General features: G+C 33.7%; 1 protein-coding gene across 1 annotated transcript in view; it reads left to right on the plus strand.

The window, feature by feature from the left end:
• LOC128219797 (glypican-6-like) overlaps positions 1-14,003 on the plus strand; it is a 53,157-nt gene extending 39,154 nt beyond the window's left edge. Inside the window, exons 5-9 of the mRNA XM_052927834.1 lie at positions 7,261-7,391; positions 11,222-11,431; positions 12,099-12,211; positions 12,552-12,733; positions 13,050-14,003. Of these exons, the coding sequence (XP_052783794.1) occupies positions 7,261-7,391; positions 11,222-11,431; positions 12,099-12,211; positions 12,552-12,733; positions 13,050-13,492 (1,079 nt within the window). The 3' untranslated portion in view covers positions 13,493-14,003. The remainder of the gene's footprint in view (positions 1-7,260; positions 7,392-11,221; positions 11,432-12,098; positions 12,212-12,551; positions 12,734-13,049) is intronic.
• Positions 14,004-19,974: the final 5,971 nt, after the last annotated feature.

The following is a 19,974-nucleotide window of genomic DNA, read 5'->3' on the forward strand; positions in this document are numbered from 1 at the left end:
CGTGTGGCCACAGCTATAAAATGCCTGTAAAAACTATTAATAACTCTATCTTTTAGCCTTCCCCGGTCTGATTTAATCCTGTAGGCTGGTATTTTCTCAGAAATTCCTGAAAAAAGATGAAATAAATGACCTATACTGTATGTGGCTTTTATGCTTTCACATAATTTTAAAAAAAGTGTTTTCATGTCCATTTCCTGCTGGGTGTCTGTTCTAACTCATGCAAAAGCTTTTACTTTGATTGTAACTCTAGAAATTGTTCCAATTATTCTCATGAAACTTGTAACACGTGTTGAAAATGGCAGCTAGTTCAAGTTTAGCTGTATGATGAGTGTGTATGAAGTAACTACAACCTGGTCAAGTAATTGATGGGTTTTGTCCCTTTTTCAACTTTTGTCAATATTTTTTGGACATAATACTTATATTACTGCTTTTAATTTCTCTGCATGAAGAGTAAATAAGTGGAAAAATAAAATATAATTATCACATTAATTGCCCAAAATCAGATTCTTTTTTCCAGGTGTTGTCTGCACATGCAGTGGTGTTGCAAACAAATTTTTCAGATGTTTGTACCAAAAAACTGAAGACAGAGCAGCTGTTGTGAGAGTGCATATATCTTGAAATCTAGCATATTGCATAATGTCAGCTAAGGATATTAAATTGCATTTGTAACCGATTTTCTAGACATTTCAAAATAATTTTACATTTAAAAATGTTCACATTTATTTAAAAATCTGTTGGCATATGCAAAATTACTGGTAAATCTGTAGATTTTATCTCAAAACTCGCATTCCCTATTGATTTAATGGTTTTATATCTCCGTTTTACATTTGTTTTCTATTAAACTGGATTTTTGTTTGATAACAAGTGTTTTGAACGATAAGCAAGTAAATAATGTATGACGTTGTGCGTTTTCTAACCATGGGAGTTCATGTTAAAATTCTGTGCTTCCCAGAAAATATGAAAGCCAGTGCATTTACTGCTTTATACTCATTTTTGTGTTGCCTATCAAGACTTGCTACAATTACTTCAAACTTGGTATGCACATTGGTCATGGTCAGTAGATGATCCTATTGAATTTGGGGATATTAGGGTAAATTTTTAAGCTTGAATAAGGTCATTGTGACATAAAAAAATATGGGCGCTTTTGTTTTGGATCAGTGATGTTTGAATGGCTTGGTGTAGAGTCATCAAATTTGTAATGCACATTGGTTATGGTCAGTGGATGACTGTTGGGGTCAAAGGTCTCATAATGGTACCTTTACTAAAACAGTATGGGAACTCCCAATTGAGGACACATCTGCTTTGTGGAATTCCTGTTTAAAGTACTCAAAAATACACACAAAAAACACACAAATTATTGACTGTATACAAAATAAAAACAAAACACACAAATGATTGATGGCACAAAAAATAATAAATATCCAAAATACGCAAATGATTGAATGGATACATAAAAACCAATCTAAAACTGAATTAAAAACTTATTATTGTGTTTGCAAATAAATTGTGGTATTAATGGAAACATTGCATGTGTAATACTTATTTAATATAGGATTCTTTGGAATTCAAGTAATTATCCAATTCTTCTGTGTTATAAAGTAATTATCCAATCCCTCAGTAATGTATTTCCTAATGTCTGTTATTCGGATTGTATATTTATTTTCACTGTTAATTTCGTCATTAATCATTGAGCACTATAGAAAGTGTTGGGAGTGAATTACAAATAAATGCGTGTACAATTTGTTTTCTATACTTCTGAAATAAAAAAAATCACTTAATGTTTGTAATCTGATTACAAATAATTGCAATAAAAGTAATTAAAATGATTTGTCATTTCCGACTTAATTGCTTTGGAAACTGTTAATTGTTTAATTGATTGATTAAAGTTATTTTTATTAAGGGAAAATGTTGTGTGGTTTTTATTTGTTTAATATCATTTGAAACAAAAACTTTTATAGTTATATTTTGTCTCAGCTAGTAAGACCACACTGATTATCATAAAATAACTTTTGGATTTTGAAACGAAGAAGAATAAACAGTATTCATACATTTATTAAGTTGCTGTTCTATATCATCAAAGTAAGTCTGGCGGGCCGAACTGTTGAAAACAGTGCAAATATGTACACATAAAATATAGTAATAATAATTCACAAGCAGCGATGAAAATCACAAGCATCTTTAAGTAATACTGAAATGCATTAGAGAATTATATTGAATGTTGCAAGTAGCAATAATATTTATAGTAATTATAATAATACTATGAATAATTCGCAATATTTGCAACACAGGTTACGGGTAACATTTTTTTTCATTTATTTCTTCTTTTAGGGGTTTATAGTTGGATCATTTCTAATTGGTACATGGTTTGATAACAGTTGAGTTACCTGTTAGATGTGAAATATGTTAGTTAAACATTCTTAAATTTTCAAGCTCGTTTCTGATGACTTACTTCAATGTAAGATAAAGAGACATCTATTGAAACGGAGACCCCAGTTATCTGTGATAAAATTTATAAAGGATTATTCCTGGTGTATTAAGTGTCGTTTTTGGTAATTTTAACCCAATGTAAAGAAACCTAATCGGTGTTTGCTGCTGAATATATTTTCATTCAAATTAGATTGTCGTTTATAAATCTGTCGTTGACAGTATTAGGACATGCTTGTGTAAGGCCTTTTACTCTCCGCAAACTTACATGAAGGTTGGCCTAAATCTTTACCATATGCTTTCGAAAATTAATTTTGAATCCTTTGATGAAATGCAATTGGGATGAAATATTCGTCTAAAAAGCTTGCATACTGTTCTTAAAATATTATGTCCAGCAAGTAAAAATATTATTAGCATTTGTCCACTTTTTTTCAGAAATTATTTTTTATGTCAGAGTTTTTAGCTTGTCTGGAAAAAAGGTCAACTGCGACAATAGGTAGTTGTATTTTAGTGCAATAACTTGAAACTTGGCCATAACTTAAAATATTCAAGATATTCAAATGAAATTTGGTACAAATGTTGCCAAAGACAATACACTTGTATATCAAGGTTTATAACTCTTGCTTATTGTTTTGACAATTTTTGTACCAGATTTCGACTATCATTAACCTGTCCTTCCTCATACGGAGATTCACTGCTAATGTACCATACTTTTTCTTTGTTATCACGAAGCTTATCGCATACAAAATTATGATGGACAGGATATATATAGGTATGAATATATCTTTAAAACATCTGCCAGGTTGAATAATAATTACTTCCATTTTTGTTGAAGTCGCAAAGACCATGTTAAAAAGTAAAGGGCAAAAAAATTATAAAAACATTCTTTATCAATCTTTACCCATGGTAGGTGACAAGCAGATAGATAATGCTTTGATAGTATCAGTCGGTTTTAGATAATTTTTTGATAATATCAGTCCGGCTTTTGTTCTATAATGGGCTGAAAACATACGTAAGATGGCTGCGATGAAAAACGTTCATGTACGGCTTTGAAAGCCACACACCATGTTTGTAAAGAGGGCTGAATGTTTTAAAGTGGATAGATTGCGCAGATAACTGAAATGTACCCCTATAGCCTTACATTCATTTTAATTGACTGTTCTGAATCATTCAGATCAATTTGTAGTCATTGAGGTTTCGAGTGTGGACCATTAAGTGCAAATTCAGAATCAAGGACTGGTTTTTGAAATCTTGTCATAGTTATAGATACAATAATCAACTTCAAACCAATCAACATACTTCAATTGTTACCGAGTCTTGTGAAATTCCCCGTGATTCAAAAATCTCATAGACATCAAGTCTGTTAGTCATATATTTATCTTACAGACACCATTCTTGTTATGAATATGTAGATTTTATTTTTGATAAAAAAAAATCAAAAAAAAAAATTGATTAAGGAAAGAAATAAACAATGGCTTAACATAATTTCTTAGAGCTTATACTTAAGTTACTTAGTCCTCAGTTCTTGTATTAATATGGTTTAAAAGACCCCTTTCTGGTATGCCTATATTCTTGGGTACTTGGGACAGAATATCAAGTCAGGATGGTATGGGGTACGCACTAACTGAACTTGTGCATTATTTTATACATGTACAGACTCCCAAAATAGTTTAATATTATTTGTTATTCATGCAGGATTTGATATGAAAATGAAGGATTATCAGATAGGGGGTGGGGTTTCACCCTCGATCACTTTAATCTTAGATTTTGTTTAATTAAATCATTGAAACATATTTTTATACAGCAGCTCAGCTGCATAAATGTTAAGTAGGTATATAGGTAAGTTGGTAATGTAAGTCAGATTTGAGGCTTCATTAGACATTGTTTTAAATGAAACTTATATTACCTGATCGTTGCTTAAATACCTCATAGACCACTGGTTGCTAACTAATTTAACCCAGATATCTACAGAGTCATGCTCTTTGGCTGATGAGGAGACCTTTTGTTCTAAACCCGTCATTCTAACAATAGCAGTGAGGCAATTTTGACTATAGTTTGCTAACATTTGTCACATAAATGACCTGTATTCCATTGTTCCCAGCTCTCCGGTATCCTTACAAAGCAATTAAATTTTTAATGATGTATCAGACCTATTCATAAGTCGCAGTATGGGATGACAGTTCATTGTGACCCAGTCTGAGGGTTAATCTTATGCTACATTGTATTCATTTTACCAAAAATGGTACTCTTAATATAATGATCCACGGCATTTGACATTGGTTGGGTGGTATATCTGTCTTTCATGCCATCCTGCTGGGATTAAGTTATACATATCTATCTAAAATTGGAGTTTTACTGCAGGTCTCAGTAAAGCGTCATTTTTGCACAATTCAAGTTTAAGAATGTTGTCATAAATGGATGATGTGTAGATTTTTCATGCGCTGCAGCTATTGTAAGCTGTCAAAAAGATTCGTTTTCAAATGGGTAAAACAAAGAATGTTGTGTCCCCTCCCCTCGTTAAAAACTGACAGCTAGATCTTTAAAGGTGCATTTTTGTAAGCTTTGTATCTAAATTGCGTCTTTCACTGTGACTAGTTGAGTAATAGCTGAAGTACTTCCTATATTGCTTAATTTCGCTTCTTGACTCAATTACTCTCTCGAGAAAGGATTGTTATACTTGAATAAAACAATGGGCCACTTCAGTTACTTATTGCTGTCCTACAAAACAGCATTAGTCAATATCCAACAATGATGAGAAATGGGACCATTTCTTTTCACAATCCCTATTAATAGTTAGTGTAGAACTTTGATTGGAAAAGCTTTCAAAAAGGTCGAGCTATTTCAAAATCTAGGGATGGGAAATACTGAGGTTCTCATATTTTAAAAGATGTTATGGAGTGAAAAGGCCTTCGTTACTTTACTAAATATAAGGCCTTTGTCACTATACTATATATAAGGCCTTCGTTACTTTACTATATATAAGGCCTTCGTTACTTTACTATATACATTTGTATAAGGCCTTCGTTACTTTACTAAATATAAGGCCTTTGTCACTATACTATATATAAGTCCTTTGTCACTTTACTATATATAAGGCCTTCGTTACTTTACTATATATAAGGCCTTCGTTACTTTACTAAATATAAGGCCTTTGTCACTATACTATATATAAGGCCTTCGTTACTTTACTATATATATAAGGCCTTCGTTACTTTACTATATATAAGGCCTTCGTTACTTTACTATATATAAGGCCTTCGTTACTTTACTAGTATTATATAAGCCTTAAATGTTACTATACTATAAATAGGCCTTCTTTACTACATGTATACTATATATAAGGCCTTTGTTCCGGCCTTAGCTTAGAATATTATCAAAGCATTTCTGAGTGAAATCTTCTCATATAATTTCACATTGATTAATGTAATACAGCACATAGCAGTCACAGTGCTTAAGGCAGCAGACATTGTTTCCCCTCTAGTGTAACCTTAATGTGTTCCTGTCTTTTCTTGCTCTTTTAACTTGCAGACCTCCAAATGATTACCTACGATTGTAAATGGCAGTTCTGTTAGATTAATACTGTCTGGTCACCCATCTTAGCACATTGCATGGTAAATACATGCTGTGGATTTTCTTTTACTCTGTGTGGGTTAATATTTGATTTTTTTTGCAAAAGGTTTTGATTTCAAAATTAAGCAAATTAATAGAATTTACATATCACTTTTGATGATAATGTAGAGATGTTGTGTATAAGATTGGTATGGTTTGCATTTTAAGCTGCCCTGTAGGGGCCTTATTCACACAGGCCCAAGGACCCCGGCATGGAGTTTTTAGGGATTTAATTTTACTTTTACCCATTCCCACCCCTGCTATATACATTACTTAATTAGGCCTAATTCGTTCATAATAGACCAAAGATAATCTTTGTGCTTTAGTATATCCGAGTTGCTTCTTTCTAGGAAAGATGCTAAGATATAAACGATGAGGAAGTCTGTTCAGTTACAGACAAGTGCTATAACTATTATGCCTTTTTGAGTGTTTTTCTGAAATGTGTTTGCAGGATACACATCTATTAGACGCCCACAAAAAAACAACATGCTGGATCATCGATGCAAGGGCTGGGCTCTTAATCAGAATAACATGCAAATGATTAAACCAGACAGTGTACAAGTTACCCATAAAATGCATGGCTCCTCTGTTTAAATGTTTGTTTCAGAGGGGTAAATTAACATTGATGGTGTGGTACTTCTAGTGGTTGTATTTATTACCATTTCTGTTTGCATGGATTTTTTCTGCAGCTATGAACATCACCTAGTAAATTGAGACCTCCAGTATAAACAAGAGCATGGCCGTAGTTATAACACTATGACCCTTCTTGTAATGTTCCAGATGCCCTGAAGCTGGTAACCTACAGTGGCTATTCAACATTAATGTGCTGGTTGATCTGATCAACATGAAGACTATCTAAAAACATGTACAAATATTAGCTTAGGAACAACAGCACATCATGAACAATAACCGTAACAACATCATGTGTGTTTCGGACCCTCATGCGAGATGGGAGACGGATCTTTCAACATTGAGACTTTAGTCAACTTGAAGATATTGGAAACAAATGTCAAATATTAGCATAGCTGGAGCCTGAATGATTATCTCTATGCCCTATGATGTTCATTTTAGATGCCAAAAGTCTAGCGGGCCCCATTCAACATGCGACCATGATTGACTCCACCAATGCCAAGACTGAAACAAACTAAACAGCTTGTTTGGAAATAATAAAAATTACAGTAGAATGATTATGACCTACATAATTAATGTGCAATTTGTATTCTTCAGAGGCCCTAAAACTGGTAGCCCAGCGTCTAGAGGGACCCTTCAACATCGAGACCGTCGTAGACCCTATAGATGTGAAGATCTCCGAAGCCATCATGAACTTCCAAGAGGGACAGGTCGACGTAAATGAACGGGTAAGTAGAGTCAGAATGCTTTTTTGAGCTGATTGGATCTTTTTAAGGAAAATGGTGGAGGTATTGTGATAGTCTTTTTGTCATTGTTGTTGTTGTCATCATCAGCATTGTTGTCATAGTCATTGTGTCGTCGTTGTTGTAATCAGTAATTAACTTTCTTTTTTGTTCCGTGTCGAAACCTGTCAACATTCATAAACTTAAAAAATACAAAATATATGTACATGAAACTTGGTTGGCATTTATTGGCATCTAGAAAGGCCAATTTCGAAATCAAGACTAAGTCTAGCAATATAAACTTCAAAAGAAGAACTGTATTTTCAGCAAAATAGAATTTTGAAATTAACTTCATCTTGGATATATGTTTTAGCGAAAGTAATAAAAATATGTCTGGGGCATGTGTTTATGCCCTTGGTTATTTTCTTAACTCTCTTGAAGAAATGCAGAATTGCTTAGTTACACATAAATCATTTTCCATATGTCTGTTTTACTCAGCTGAAAGATTTTACAGCAGTTTGCAAACATTTAACAACCGTGAATTAATTTGTACATCATGCAACGGCAACTTTCTTGTTGTATTAAAGCAGTGGTACACTCTGATTTTCATATCAATTCGGTCATGTTTAAGTTTCAATTTTTGCAAAAAAAAAAATCTAAATGTTTCAACATATGAGAAAGCTTGGGGTATTTGTTAGGCAATATTGTCAAGATGTCGAGATAAGCCTGCACATTTCAACACATCTCCCTAAGATATGTCATTGTTTCTTGACGCTGACTACAAATTACCAGAGAACACTGTTTTTTATGTTGATCTGAAAAACGTATGTTATCAGAAAATTGGTTTATCAGTTAAGAAAATGCAGCTAGGTAGGAACTCGAAAAAAAATATGGTGGATTTTTTTTTTATGTTTTTTGCGAAGAAATATTTCCTACGTGCTGATTGTTGCACACATGTTCCGTCATTCACATCGGGCAATCAAAAATAACGCTGATGTTCATGGTGAATGTCTGCATGCCGGGGAATTTTTCCCCGAGTCTAAATGGCGAAAAATTGTATGAGTTTTGACGTCAGTTACCCATCAATGTGATATGTATAATTTTATCCAGGTCAAAATTACAAGATATTTTGAAATATTTATCTACAAGTTCTAAAATGAGACTTTTAAGTGCCTTTGCACTTGTAAATTTCACTCTGAAGGCAGTTAAATGTGAATCATTAATGGAAAAACAACACAAGCAACAACGTATTTTGTAACTGTAGTAATTATAAACATTCCTACCTTGTCTTCAACGAAACATAAAGCACATAAGGAAACTACGGAAGCGTATATTGTATACACTGATGATGTTGTCTTGTCCACTTTTTTTTATGTTTTTATCAACTTGTTCACTAAATATAAACTGGATATATGTTGACTTAATTTTGTTGACAAATATAGTAAAATGCCTTATGTTGGATTCATTAACTATGAACTTCAACTTAGCCTTATGATAATATAAAGTCAAGATATCCATGAAGTTAATAAGTGGACAGGTCAACATTCATTTCACATTTCTGTTTTAACTTGACAAGTCAACATAAAAGATGTCATCAAGACTTATAATGTGATCACAAAATTATCATTAGTATTATTTATAATATTTGCTGCTATAGAAATCTCATTTTAGCAATTTTCTTGCCTAGTTTTTCCAACCAGATAAAAATATATCTCAGAATATAATCAACGATGTGGCTTAGTCTTAAACTAGCAATTATTTCTGTAGAGGCAAATATCTCCCATGCAAATCAATTACAATCTTGCCAGGAATTGTTACACTGACCAAAATTGGATGCCAAATACAGAGTTATTACACTTGACAGACAATAAGTGAACACATCAAAGTAATCACAGTGCGTCCCTTGCCGATTGTCAGAGTTTCTCGATATGCAACTTCATTGTGTTGTATGTCTCTGTGTTTTATTTCTCAGACTTAGTGATAGAGTAAAAGGAACGTAAACAATAACTTGCAGTTAAGTATGCAGCATTAGGTCATAAATGTTTCATGTTATTGTTTACTTTTCCTCATTAGATAAGGGGAATTTATAGTATACAAAAAATGGTGTACTTTAAAACCTCATCTGTTTACTGAATATTAAAAGTTGAGTTATTGTCATAGCCTTGGTGTTGTTGATGTTGTTGTTGTTGTTGGCATTTTTGTCCTAGCTATGGTGTCATTGTTGTTGTCATCTGAAGCATCGGCGTGCAAAATCTTCAACCATAGCACTAACTAAGGAATTGTTCGATATATTGAAATAAAACTTGTACACATTATGCCTGAGCTAATTATATGCACATGTATGGCAAGACACATAACTCTGGCCTAAACATTGTCATTGTATGCTTATTGTTAGATTGAGACAAAAAAAAAACCAGGCAAACATTAAGTCATTTTCACCTGGCACTCTTGATCTTTTTAAATATCATTCTTGATGTTATCAGTCTGCACAAAGGCTCTACAAAGCTAATGGTATGTAACATTGTTATCATGTATCTCTGGGATGAAATAAACCTTATCTTATATTGTTTGGTTATCTTATTTATGATATAGAAACAATCTGAATGAATTTTATGAGTCTGCCAAATAACAAAGATGCAGCCATGTTTGACATCTTTCAGAAACAGACAGATGCTAAAGCGTGGATAATTTCCTTGTTTCCGTGAAAATAAATGACTCTTTTAAGGAAGCGTGGTTCAGAAATAGACAGAGGCTAAAGCGTGGATAATTTCCTTGTTTCTGTGAAAATAAATGACTCTTTTAAGGAAGCGGGGTTAAATTTAAATCAGAAGGGAAATTTTCACTATACCATCTAGATTTCCCTTTTCTGTCTGTAATTTCATGTAATTTTGTTGCTATGGAAACAGATAAGCCAAATTTAGCGGGATATCTTCATGGCTCATGTTAAGTTTGAACACCATTGATTACATTGAAGTGAAGGAGAAAGTACAAATAAGGGACTTGGTGCAGAATGCATTTGAAGTTAATAATAAAAATGAAAATGAAATTAATAAAGGAGATAATGCACTATGAATTTTTACAAAGAAAATGGACTTCAATGTGCCTAGGTAGCTTGCATGTGATTTCCTGGCAAATAACAAATAAATAACTCGTCTTTAGGCATTTCGAGGGATTCCCATGACAGATTGAAGGAACTTCATTCCCAGATCATTTCAGAATGTTCAGGTTCCTTAATGGAAAAAAACTTCTCGCTTTCAGTTTAAGACACATAATTACAGGGTTTCCCATTTGCTGATAAGACTATTTTCTGAAATAAAATCTAGCTCTTTTAAATTCAATAGTGTTAGATTTCAGGATAGAAAAAAAAACATGCACAAGAAATCACAAAATATTTATGTGTAGCTAGAGCATGTTTGATAAGTTTGGCTAAAATGTATGTCGGTCTGATATATGTGGAGGGCCATTGAAAGATGAGCATTGGCATCTGTCTATAGCGCCCTTGGTTACGTCAGTTGGCGATTTGTAGCATTTAGTTTAAATATTTTAACATTTTATTAATCACTCTCCTTGGCCAGATGTATTGCGAGAGTGGGGTCTGGTGTTGTATGGAAAACTGAAGTGCATGGAGGCAAACCACTTGTTCAGCTTGGTAACCACAAATCAAACTCACCAGCACACAGGCCGGGCATTGAACCCGTAAAGTCTTGGTGAGAAGCAAGTGCGCTACCCTTGACGCTAACTGGAACACCCTAGCAAATGCAATTAGTAATACAGCCTTAAGTTTACCACGAAGGTGTTACAATTAGCTTATAATTTAATGATAACTTGTTTTCCAGATATTCAAGGGATGTGGGACCCCGCGTATGAAGCCCGCTGGTACTAAGTACAAGCGTGAGGCCGCTGCTAGTGCAGGTTCCGCGTACGAAGATTTCTACTCAGGAGAGTACATGAACTTTGAGAATCGTCGGCATAGTACCTCAGATGAACGCCCCGACACTGCAGCCGGGACTAACCTTGATAAACTGGTGAAAGACATCAAAGAAAGGGTTCGTATTTGTTGTGGTGAATTACACTGAACAAATCTCAATTAATGATCGTGTCTTAAAACAACTGTATTTCACATACAGATTTCATTAGTTTCACATATATCCCTAGAAACTCTGTTGTATATTCTCATGATTGTTTTTCTTGGTAGCAACCTTGTCTATTAGCTTTTGACAGAAGTTAACAAATGTTGTTCAGTATCAATATTTTAACAATTGTATACAGGTGACCCATAGTTACCTTTTTTTATTGTAGATAAAGGCACTCACAGGCTTTCTTTGTAGAGACTGTGAACTTACCTCTCAAATTATATCACAAGCTCAAACATACTAAAAAGTTTTTTCCAGTCGAAAAACACACATTGATATAATAATTATTAAGCAATGTTTCTTTAACCATAAATCATTTAAATAATATTGTTGAACAGGTGTGCTCCACATTTTGTTCATCTTTATTTAGTTCCATTAACATTATGAGTCATTCAGCAGGCAAGGGTTCAGTTTGCTGGATGAACATGGCTGAACATGTTGTACATACAATGTATAAGAACATGTTGTACATACAATGTTTTACAAAATAATGTAAATACGAAAAAATGACATTTACATAATTTGAATCAAAACCAAGAATCTCAAATATGAGACTTATGCTTGAATATTTATTCCTCAGACTGAAGCAGCAAAGAACTTTTGGATCCAGCTGCCGTACATGATATGTAGTGGGGGGATCGCAGCCGAGCAGGGGGAGGAAGATGACTGCTGGAACGGCCGGGACAGGTCAAGGTAAGTGGTGAATAGAACAGCACCAGAACAGACAGAATTTAAAACAAAAACATTTTTAACTTGTGGTTTATGTTTTCGGAGCACAGACATTATGAACGCCAAAACACATGCAAGCTTGGAGGAACATTGTATCTTATAAGAGTGCACAGCATGAAAATCATGTGGTCGCATACTATGTGTATCACACATAATTGTTATTGAAAAACAGTCATATAAAATAAGTCATAGTTATAATTGTTGAAGTTTCTAATTTTCTTATGTAACATAAAACATTTATTTTGTGTATAAAAGTGTGTCCATACATTTCACATATATATTCCAAAGCTTTCTGTCTCTGTAGGTATGTGCACCCAGTACAGAAGGACGGACGTTTGTTCCAGGTGAACAACCCAGAGGTGACGGTGGACGTACAGGAGGACAATGGGATCGTCTCTGTACAGATCTACAACCTCAAACTCATCACAACCAAGCTGCACAACGCATACCATGGCGTCGATGTGGAGTGGACCATTCCCGAGATCGGTGAGTTGATCGTTACAATGTATGTTACTGGAGCTGGGGGGTAGTATTATGTAATGCACAAAAACTTAAGGATATGCACATTATTTGATTGTTTCGATCTGACAGAGTCAGGAAAATTTGAAGCTGGAACTGATTTTGGCTCTAATTTTGAGACTGCCAATGTGCACATCAAAGTTAAAAAACATTTATTGATAAACTATGAAAAGTATTTAAACTGTTTAGTTAGCCCCTTCATCATCTTTCTGATAACAATTGTATCATTACAAAAGCCAAAAGTACTTCACAACTGACATTTTTTGCTGCTATGTGTTTGTAGATGTGGATGCGGATGTACATGAGGGTAGTGGAACTGATGACGTTGAGGGTAGCGGTCAACAGAAGAATCGTCCTACTGGCGACAATTCTGACAGGAAAACTGGCGACAAATTGGAGGCGAGCGGGGATGATGGAATCGATGGCTCAGGGTCCGGATCAGGAGACGGTTTTGATGATGATGATGAGGATATCGTCACATACCAGCCACATCGGACCAACAGACCTCCCATCGCTGACCCAGTTCCGTACCATCCTGACAGAAATGAAAATGGGAATCCCAGCGGAAACTCTGACAGGCACCCACCATATAATGTGCCAACCACAACCAAAAAGGACAAAGGCCCCTCACAGCCGGCAGGAGGTGCATCATGTGTCAGTGTTTCTACAAGTGCATTAATGACTCTGTCCACGTTGGCAGTTGTGCTGTACAGGATGGTGTTATAACACTATTTGACATTGAACTAACACTGTCCTGTTTGTGATGGTTTATTTGATAGAATGTGCAGGAAGGAATGAGCCAAAACACTGTGTATATAAATGTAACCTACAGTACTATATACTGGTAAAAGTATTTCGTGATAAGTTTTATATAAAGGTATGGTGTAAAGGTCTTATGTACACAAAATGCGAATTGGCCGCAATGTTTATATATCACACACTGTTCACTGGTAATCCGAAATGGCTACAGTACAGTAGATAAAACTGTTTTATTGATTTTATTACAGAAGATTGACCGGTTAAATCAGTTTCATTTGAGAAAACGATTTTAAATGGCAGACATAGAAGAAAAATGGTCATTGGTCAGAGTGAATGATGCATTCATTAAGTCATTGTTTCGAATCATTTTCAGCTTCAGAACTTTTCATGAGGGGTAATAGATTTGACTGCCTGTGTTTTAAGTTTGGAAAACATCTTGAGCAAAAGATGTAGATTATGTTTATGGGAAAAATATGCAGCGGGGGGGGGGGGGGGGGGGGGAGCAGAAATATACAATTGGGGTGGGGGTGGGTGGAAGCAGTAATATACAACAGCAGGTGGGAAGAAAAACAAATGTATACAAAGGGAAGTAACTTCATCCACTGTTTTAGAGTCATCATGTGATTACTCCCCATGAATCCATATTAATTATGTACATGTATATGTGTATCAGTTCAGAAATCAATTTTAATTGGTTGTCTATATGTGTGTAAATGTCAGTGCATGTTCATTATTTAGAATGCTTAAAGCATGTTGGGGTTGAGTGGAGGGTAAATGTTGTTGCTGTTGTGATTAGATAAAATATTGCTGTAAAATGCTGGAATTCCATGAGGTTTTAACTTTACCAATATTTTTCAATCTCCAGTCATTTTAATGAATTTAAAATCTTGCAAAATATTCATTATACTATTGATTTCTGTTAAAGTTAGAATGAGATTGCCAACTTTGAACATGGTCTTATTGGTCAAAAACAAACTATCTCAAGAAAAAAAAACACATGACAATACATTCTTGAAAAAATGTACTAGACTGTCTGTTAATAGCATCTATGAAAATATAAAAGACAACTGCTTGATAAAGAAAAATGTTATCTTACAAATTACAGTGCAATCGAAATCAGATTAGTAGAAACTTTAATGAAATAATATAAGAATTAAAGACATTTATTCAAATTCATAAAATATTTACCCAAGTTAGGAAAATTATTTCGAACCGCTAGATTATTTTTTCAAAAATTATAAGTTAAGATTTCATTATATTAATCATAGCGCATTGTTTGTATGTACAAGTATTTCCATTTTCATGTGTGGGTCAGTAATTAACATCCCCAGCCTAATGATCAACAGGAATGTATTTTTAAAGTAACTTTTTATAAACAATTTACTTTTAAAGTGACAGGTTTTTAAACTGCCATATGGTAGCGAGCAGCAAATTTATTTTCTCTACATTTTTATCAGTATCCATATATTTTATACCTCATTTTTTTTTTCATAGATTTGTATGCACTTACGGAGAGAAATTTATATCGCCATTTTTTTGTCATTTTAACATATCACTCAGAGAATTAACGATACTTATTATGCAGTAGAGGCCATATCACATAATTTGTTGACTGGTGAAAAAAAAATCATCGAAAAATCATTAGTAAATTGCTTCAGGTTAGGATGTGTTTCGAGAATGTGGAGATGAAATATTATTATTCATTATCATACAGGGGCTCTAAAGTCCAGTATTAATCATGATATCAGGATTCAAAGATTTTGACTTCAGGTTATTATAGATTGTTTTTGTTCGGACCTTTGCATGGAAAGCATTGGGAAGTATTGAAATGAATATATAACAATGGCAAAAGAGGAATATGGTCTACGCCCCTTTACCCTGCTTTTGACATGAATCCCTTATAGTCAAAAAGACCCCCAGCTATGACAGCTATCAGATGTTAGAGCCCCTGTTGATACTTCAGTGATCTGTCCATAAACATGTAATTGTTTTATCCCCTTATTATTTTGTCATTTGTCTGGAACCATTCATGTTCTATAATAGTTGCATACAAGCTGATTTTCTTTTCTTTGCAACAAACTGCTTCAGAAAAATAAATGGCTAAAATACTTCAATCTAACAAAAATTTAGTTAGAATAAAACTAAAATAAATGCCACCTAGCTGAGTCCGTAAGGTCGACGTCATTTAACTGCTAGGCACATCCGTCAAAAGGGTTGTATGTTCATGTTCTGGTCGAAGCAATTCTAAAATCTTTTTCCCTCGTTTGAATAAATCGCTACCTGAAGACAAACTATGCCACTGGAGGGAACATCAGCTTGCATATTATCATTTTGGCCATGATCAAATGTAGATATTCAAAGAAATTATATACTTTATATACAGTGTATTCAGAGTGCTGTATTTTATTTTTTGTCATTCAAATATCTTCAGTCACTTCATTTTCCATAGCTTTAATATTAATTTAAAAATATTCCACACATTGGAATTAAGAAACTCATTATTGTCTTCAATATTTTATTATTTTCCAAAGACATTCATATAAAATTTATGTAAATAGATACAGTATTTTGAATGTAAGCAATATTTAATTTTCAGGAATGTGGCTGCCATATCTCATTTCACTATTCATTAATTTCTCTGGAAAACAAGGCAGAGAGAATGTCTTACTGTTATTTCAAAGTCATTTAATCAATCTGTGGTTATTTTCTTTTTTTTCTTCTGTCATTTCAACTTTTTCATGTTTTTGCAACATGAAAGCAATTGTCTTAATTTGCAGAAAGTTTTAAATGTTGTCAGATTTTTACATGTTTAATAGATGTAAATATATTGATTTTAATGTATTTACGCCTTTAGTTAATAAAAGAATATTTTTGAAAAAATACAGTTGTTTCAACACAATGATGCCATTTTGGGATTATTTTTATAAGAGGTTTTTAATTTTTTACATGAGATTTCTTACTTTAAGTTCCAGGTATTCATAAAACGACTTAAGTCATTTCTTGACTTATGTCAATTTCTTAAAAAAATTAATTGTCAAATTAAAAGAAAAGTAGGGTATAAGAGACTTTACAACAATCATATGTATATTCAATACAATGAATGAATATAAAGGTTTTTCAGATTTTATAAAGTTATAATATCACATGGCCAGTGCGATACTCAATTTAGCAAAATGACTTAAGTAAGGAAATGACTTAAGAAGGTTTTTGAATACTGACCAGTCAAAAACTTGAACGAAAGTAAAATGCCCCACAAAATTCTCAGTAATTCATTAATTTGACTTTAAATGACAATAAAATACTTCTTTATTTTCATGTTCTATATACCTCTATTTCAAGATAACTGATGTTAATAATTGGGACATGATTCATTTGAGCATATATTGTCCAGATCATGTATATAAACAAACTATGTTATTTTGTGTTATAGCCTTCAGGATTTAAGGATAGAAATCTGGAAATAATTTGAATTTGGCTGAATGTGCTATAGTATAAAGATTTGTGAATCTGTTGTTTTTAATTTTGTATATAATTTTTTTCTGTTGATTTTTCATTAATTTTGCATATTTAAGAACTCTTGATTTAAACGCTTCTAACAGATTTTAATAGGCCTAAAATAAAACCTCTTCAAGTCATTTTATCTTCTTTAATTAAGCTAAAAAGGTTTGTGTTTGTTATCTGTAAATTTTCTTAAGTTAGGTATTACTAAGTTTATTAAAATTTTCAGCTAGTAGGAATATTAACTGTTGGTAAAGTTTCGTTCCAGTGACAGTACACTGTTGTTGTATTTGCTTAATTATTCAGTTTCATAGTGAATTGTACTGAAACTTATTTTAACTGAATAAAACAATTAAAATGTATATCTATCATGTTGTTGTCTTGGTTGATATAGACTGGTATAAACTATTGTTACCAATTAACTAAATCTTCATAGAATTCATGAAGAAATTTGTTGCATATCAATTGTGATATTGAGTGTTTTTTATAGCCAGCAAACGGAATTGTTCCGTGAACATTCGTGATTCAGACATATCCATCAACTTGTTATTTTGGCTGAAATGAAGTAGTTTTACTACTATTTTTCAAATCCGGACGACGATTGTCAAAGTAGTCTTGAGGAGAGGCTTCCAAATAGGCCTCATACCACCTTAGCCAATAAAATGGCGATTTATCATTGACTTTATGTTTGTTTGTTTATCTGAGTAATTCAAGGTCTGCCCGCTTGACCCCGTCGTAACGTCATCATGACTTAAATAACGTGTTTAAATGCAATAAGTCACATGAGGTAGAAATGAATACAAGTGTTGCGATACGATAACTACGACGGGACCTCTTTGTTCTTAAACATGCTCAGCGTAAAGCATGAATACACAAGGTACAACTTTCTTGGGTTTAACCAATACTGTGAACACTATTTTTCTAGTTCTACCCTCTTAATGTTGAGCGTTTAACGCAAGGCAGCTACTGGTTCCTTCTTTAAACGTTTTCGGTTTGATGTGGTCTAGGTTTAAACATGGTTCCTTCCGCACCCTAAGCGAAGCTCAAACACTGCGATCCGGGCATTGATTTCATTCATTTTATTAAGAACCTCGCTACCTCCATCTCACCAATCACAAACTAGAAAAGCTGTTGATAAAACCCACAATTAAATGGTATTCTATGCAATCCGATTTGCTACATCATTCATGATCCAATATTGAATACCACCCTGTTAATCATTTAACAAATTTCAATCTACATGTATGAGGAGAAAGCTGCATTGTTTACTTTTCTATTTCTCACGTGAGGACAAAGTGCCAAAGGTTTCACCCTTGAGGGGTTATAAAACGTCTTCAATGATACAATGGAAACCACAAGTACCTTAACACCTAAGGATACGTTCATATTACATTCCAGCTCGTTCGCTTGAACTCCCAGGGACTGTCGTAAATACCTCGAGCCTCGGAAAATTCGAGCCAAGCGGAAACGTTTATCTTCAGTATAAAGAAATGGGTCCTTTACATCTAGTTCAAGCTAACGAGGAATTCGAGCCAAGAGAATTCGAGCCAACGGCTTTCAACTGTACATAGTTACAATATCAATCATTACTGATGGATATAGTGTACAGTTGTATTGGTCAGATTTAAAATTTAGTGATCTCAATAAAGTGAAATTATAATTATATTTATGGGTGGACCGTGATAAAACTTGTACCAAAAGAGAGAGCTAAACCAGAACTTGAATGTGATTACGAAATTAACTTTGGAGTAATAACGTGAAATCATATCTTAAACAACAAATTTACATGTTTATATTATGTATAGTATATTTGTCATACTTAACTTTGAATTTGAATGGCCAGTAACAGTTATACCTGATGGAAAGATATACACAGTTACCTCGTTGGCTCGAACTGGCCTGGCTTGATTTCCTCGTTGGCTCGAACTGGATCAAAAGGATCGATTTCATTACACTGAATGTAAGCATTCCCGCTTGGCTTGAACTCCCCGAGGCTCAAGGTATTTTTGCCGGTCCCTTGGAGTTCGAGCCAACGGGGTTCGACTGTATGTATTTGTTGTACAAATGGTTGGGCTGGAGGCCATATATCATAATAAGTATCTATTTTCTATCTGCTTTGAAAAAGAAGAGTTATTTGAATTTTAAAACTTTATTTTATTACTGGGAGTGTAGTTCCCAATCCGGGCATATTTCAGAAAGGAAGTTTATTCTCAAGTTGTCCCGTGTATTTGCGTGTTTATAGAAAACTGTTCATGCGAATCTTCCATGACAGGTCATCATATCAGGCTGTTCATAGAACAGATGCATCCAAATGGTCATCAAGAAAAACACGTCGTTAGAATACATGCTGTATTATTCTAAATACTGGATTTCTATAAGTTCAATGGAGCTAGAGTCGTTATGAATAACATGGGTACCGGGGATTGTCCTCTGTATGACTTTTCCTGAAACAATTATAAAATTTTAACATACATGGAAATGCCAATCCTGCTAAAAACCACTATTAATATAAAGAGCTACTAAGAAATTCTAAGGATTTCTAGAGGTACTTAAACAGCACTATGAACTGTAATGACAAATCTTAAATTTCAGAAAGGAAGTTTATTCTCAAGTTGTTCCGTGTATTTACTCGTTTATAGAAAACTGTTCATGCGAATCTTCCATGACAGGTCATCATATCAGGCTGTTCATAGAACAGATGCATCCAAGTGGTCATCAAGAAAAACACGTCGTTAGAATACATGCTGTATTATTCTAAATACTGGATTTCTATAAGTTCAATGGAGCTAGAGTCGTTATGAATAACATGGGTACCGAGGAATGTCCTCTGTATGACTTTTCCTGAAACAATTATAAAAGTTTAACCTTACATGGAAATGCCAATCCTGCTAAAACCACTAAGAGCTACTTAGAAATTCTAAGGATTTCTAGATGTACTTAAACAGCACTAT

The sequence above is a fragment of the Mya arenaria genome, chromosome 15 (genome assembly GCF_026914265.1).
Source record: "Mya arenaria isolate MELC-2E11 chromosome 15, ASM2691426v1".
In the NCBI taxonomy this organism is placed as follows: domain Eukaryota; kingdom Metazoa; phylum Mollusca; class Bivalvia; order Myida; family Myidae; genus Mya; species Mya arenaria.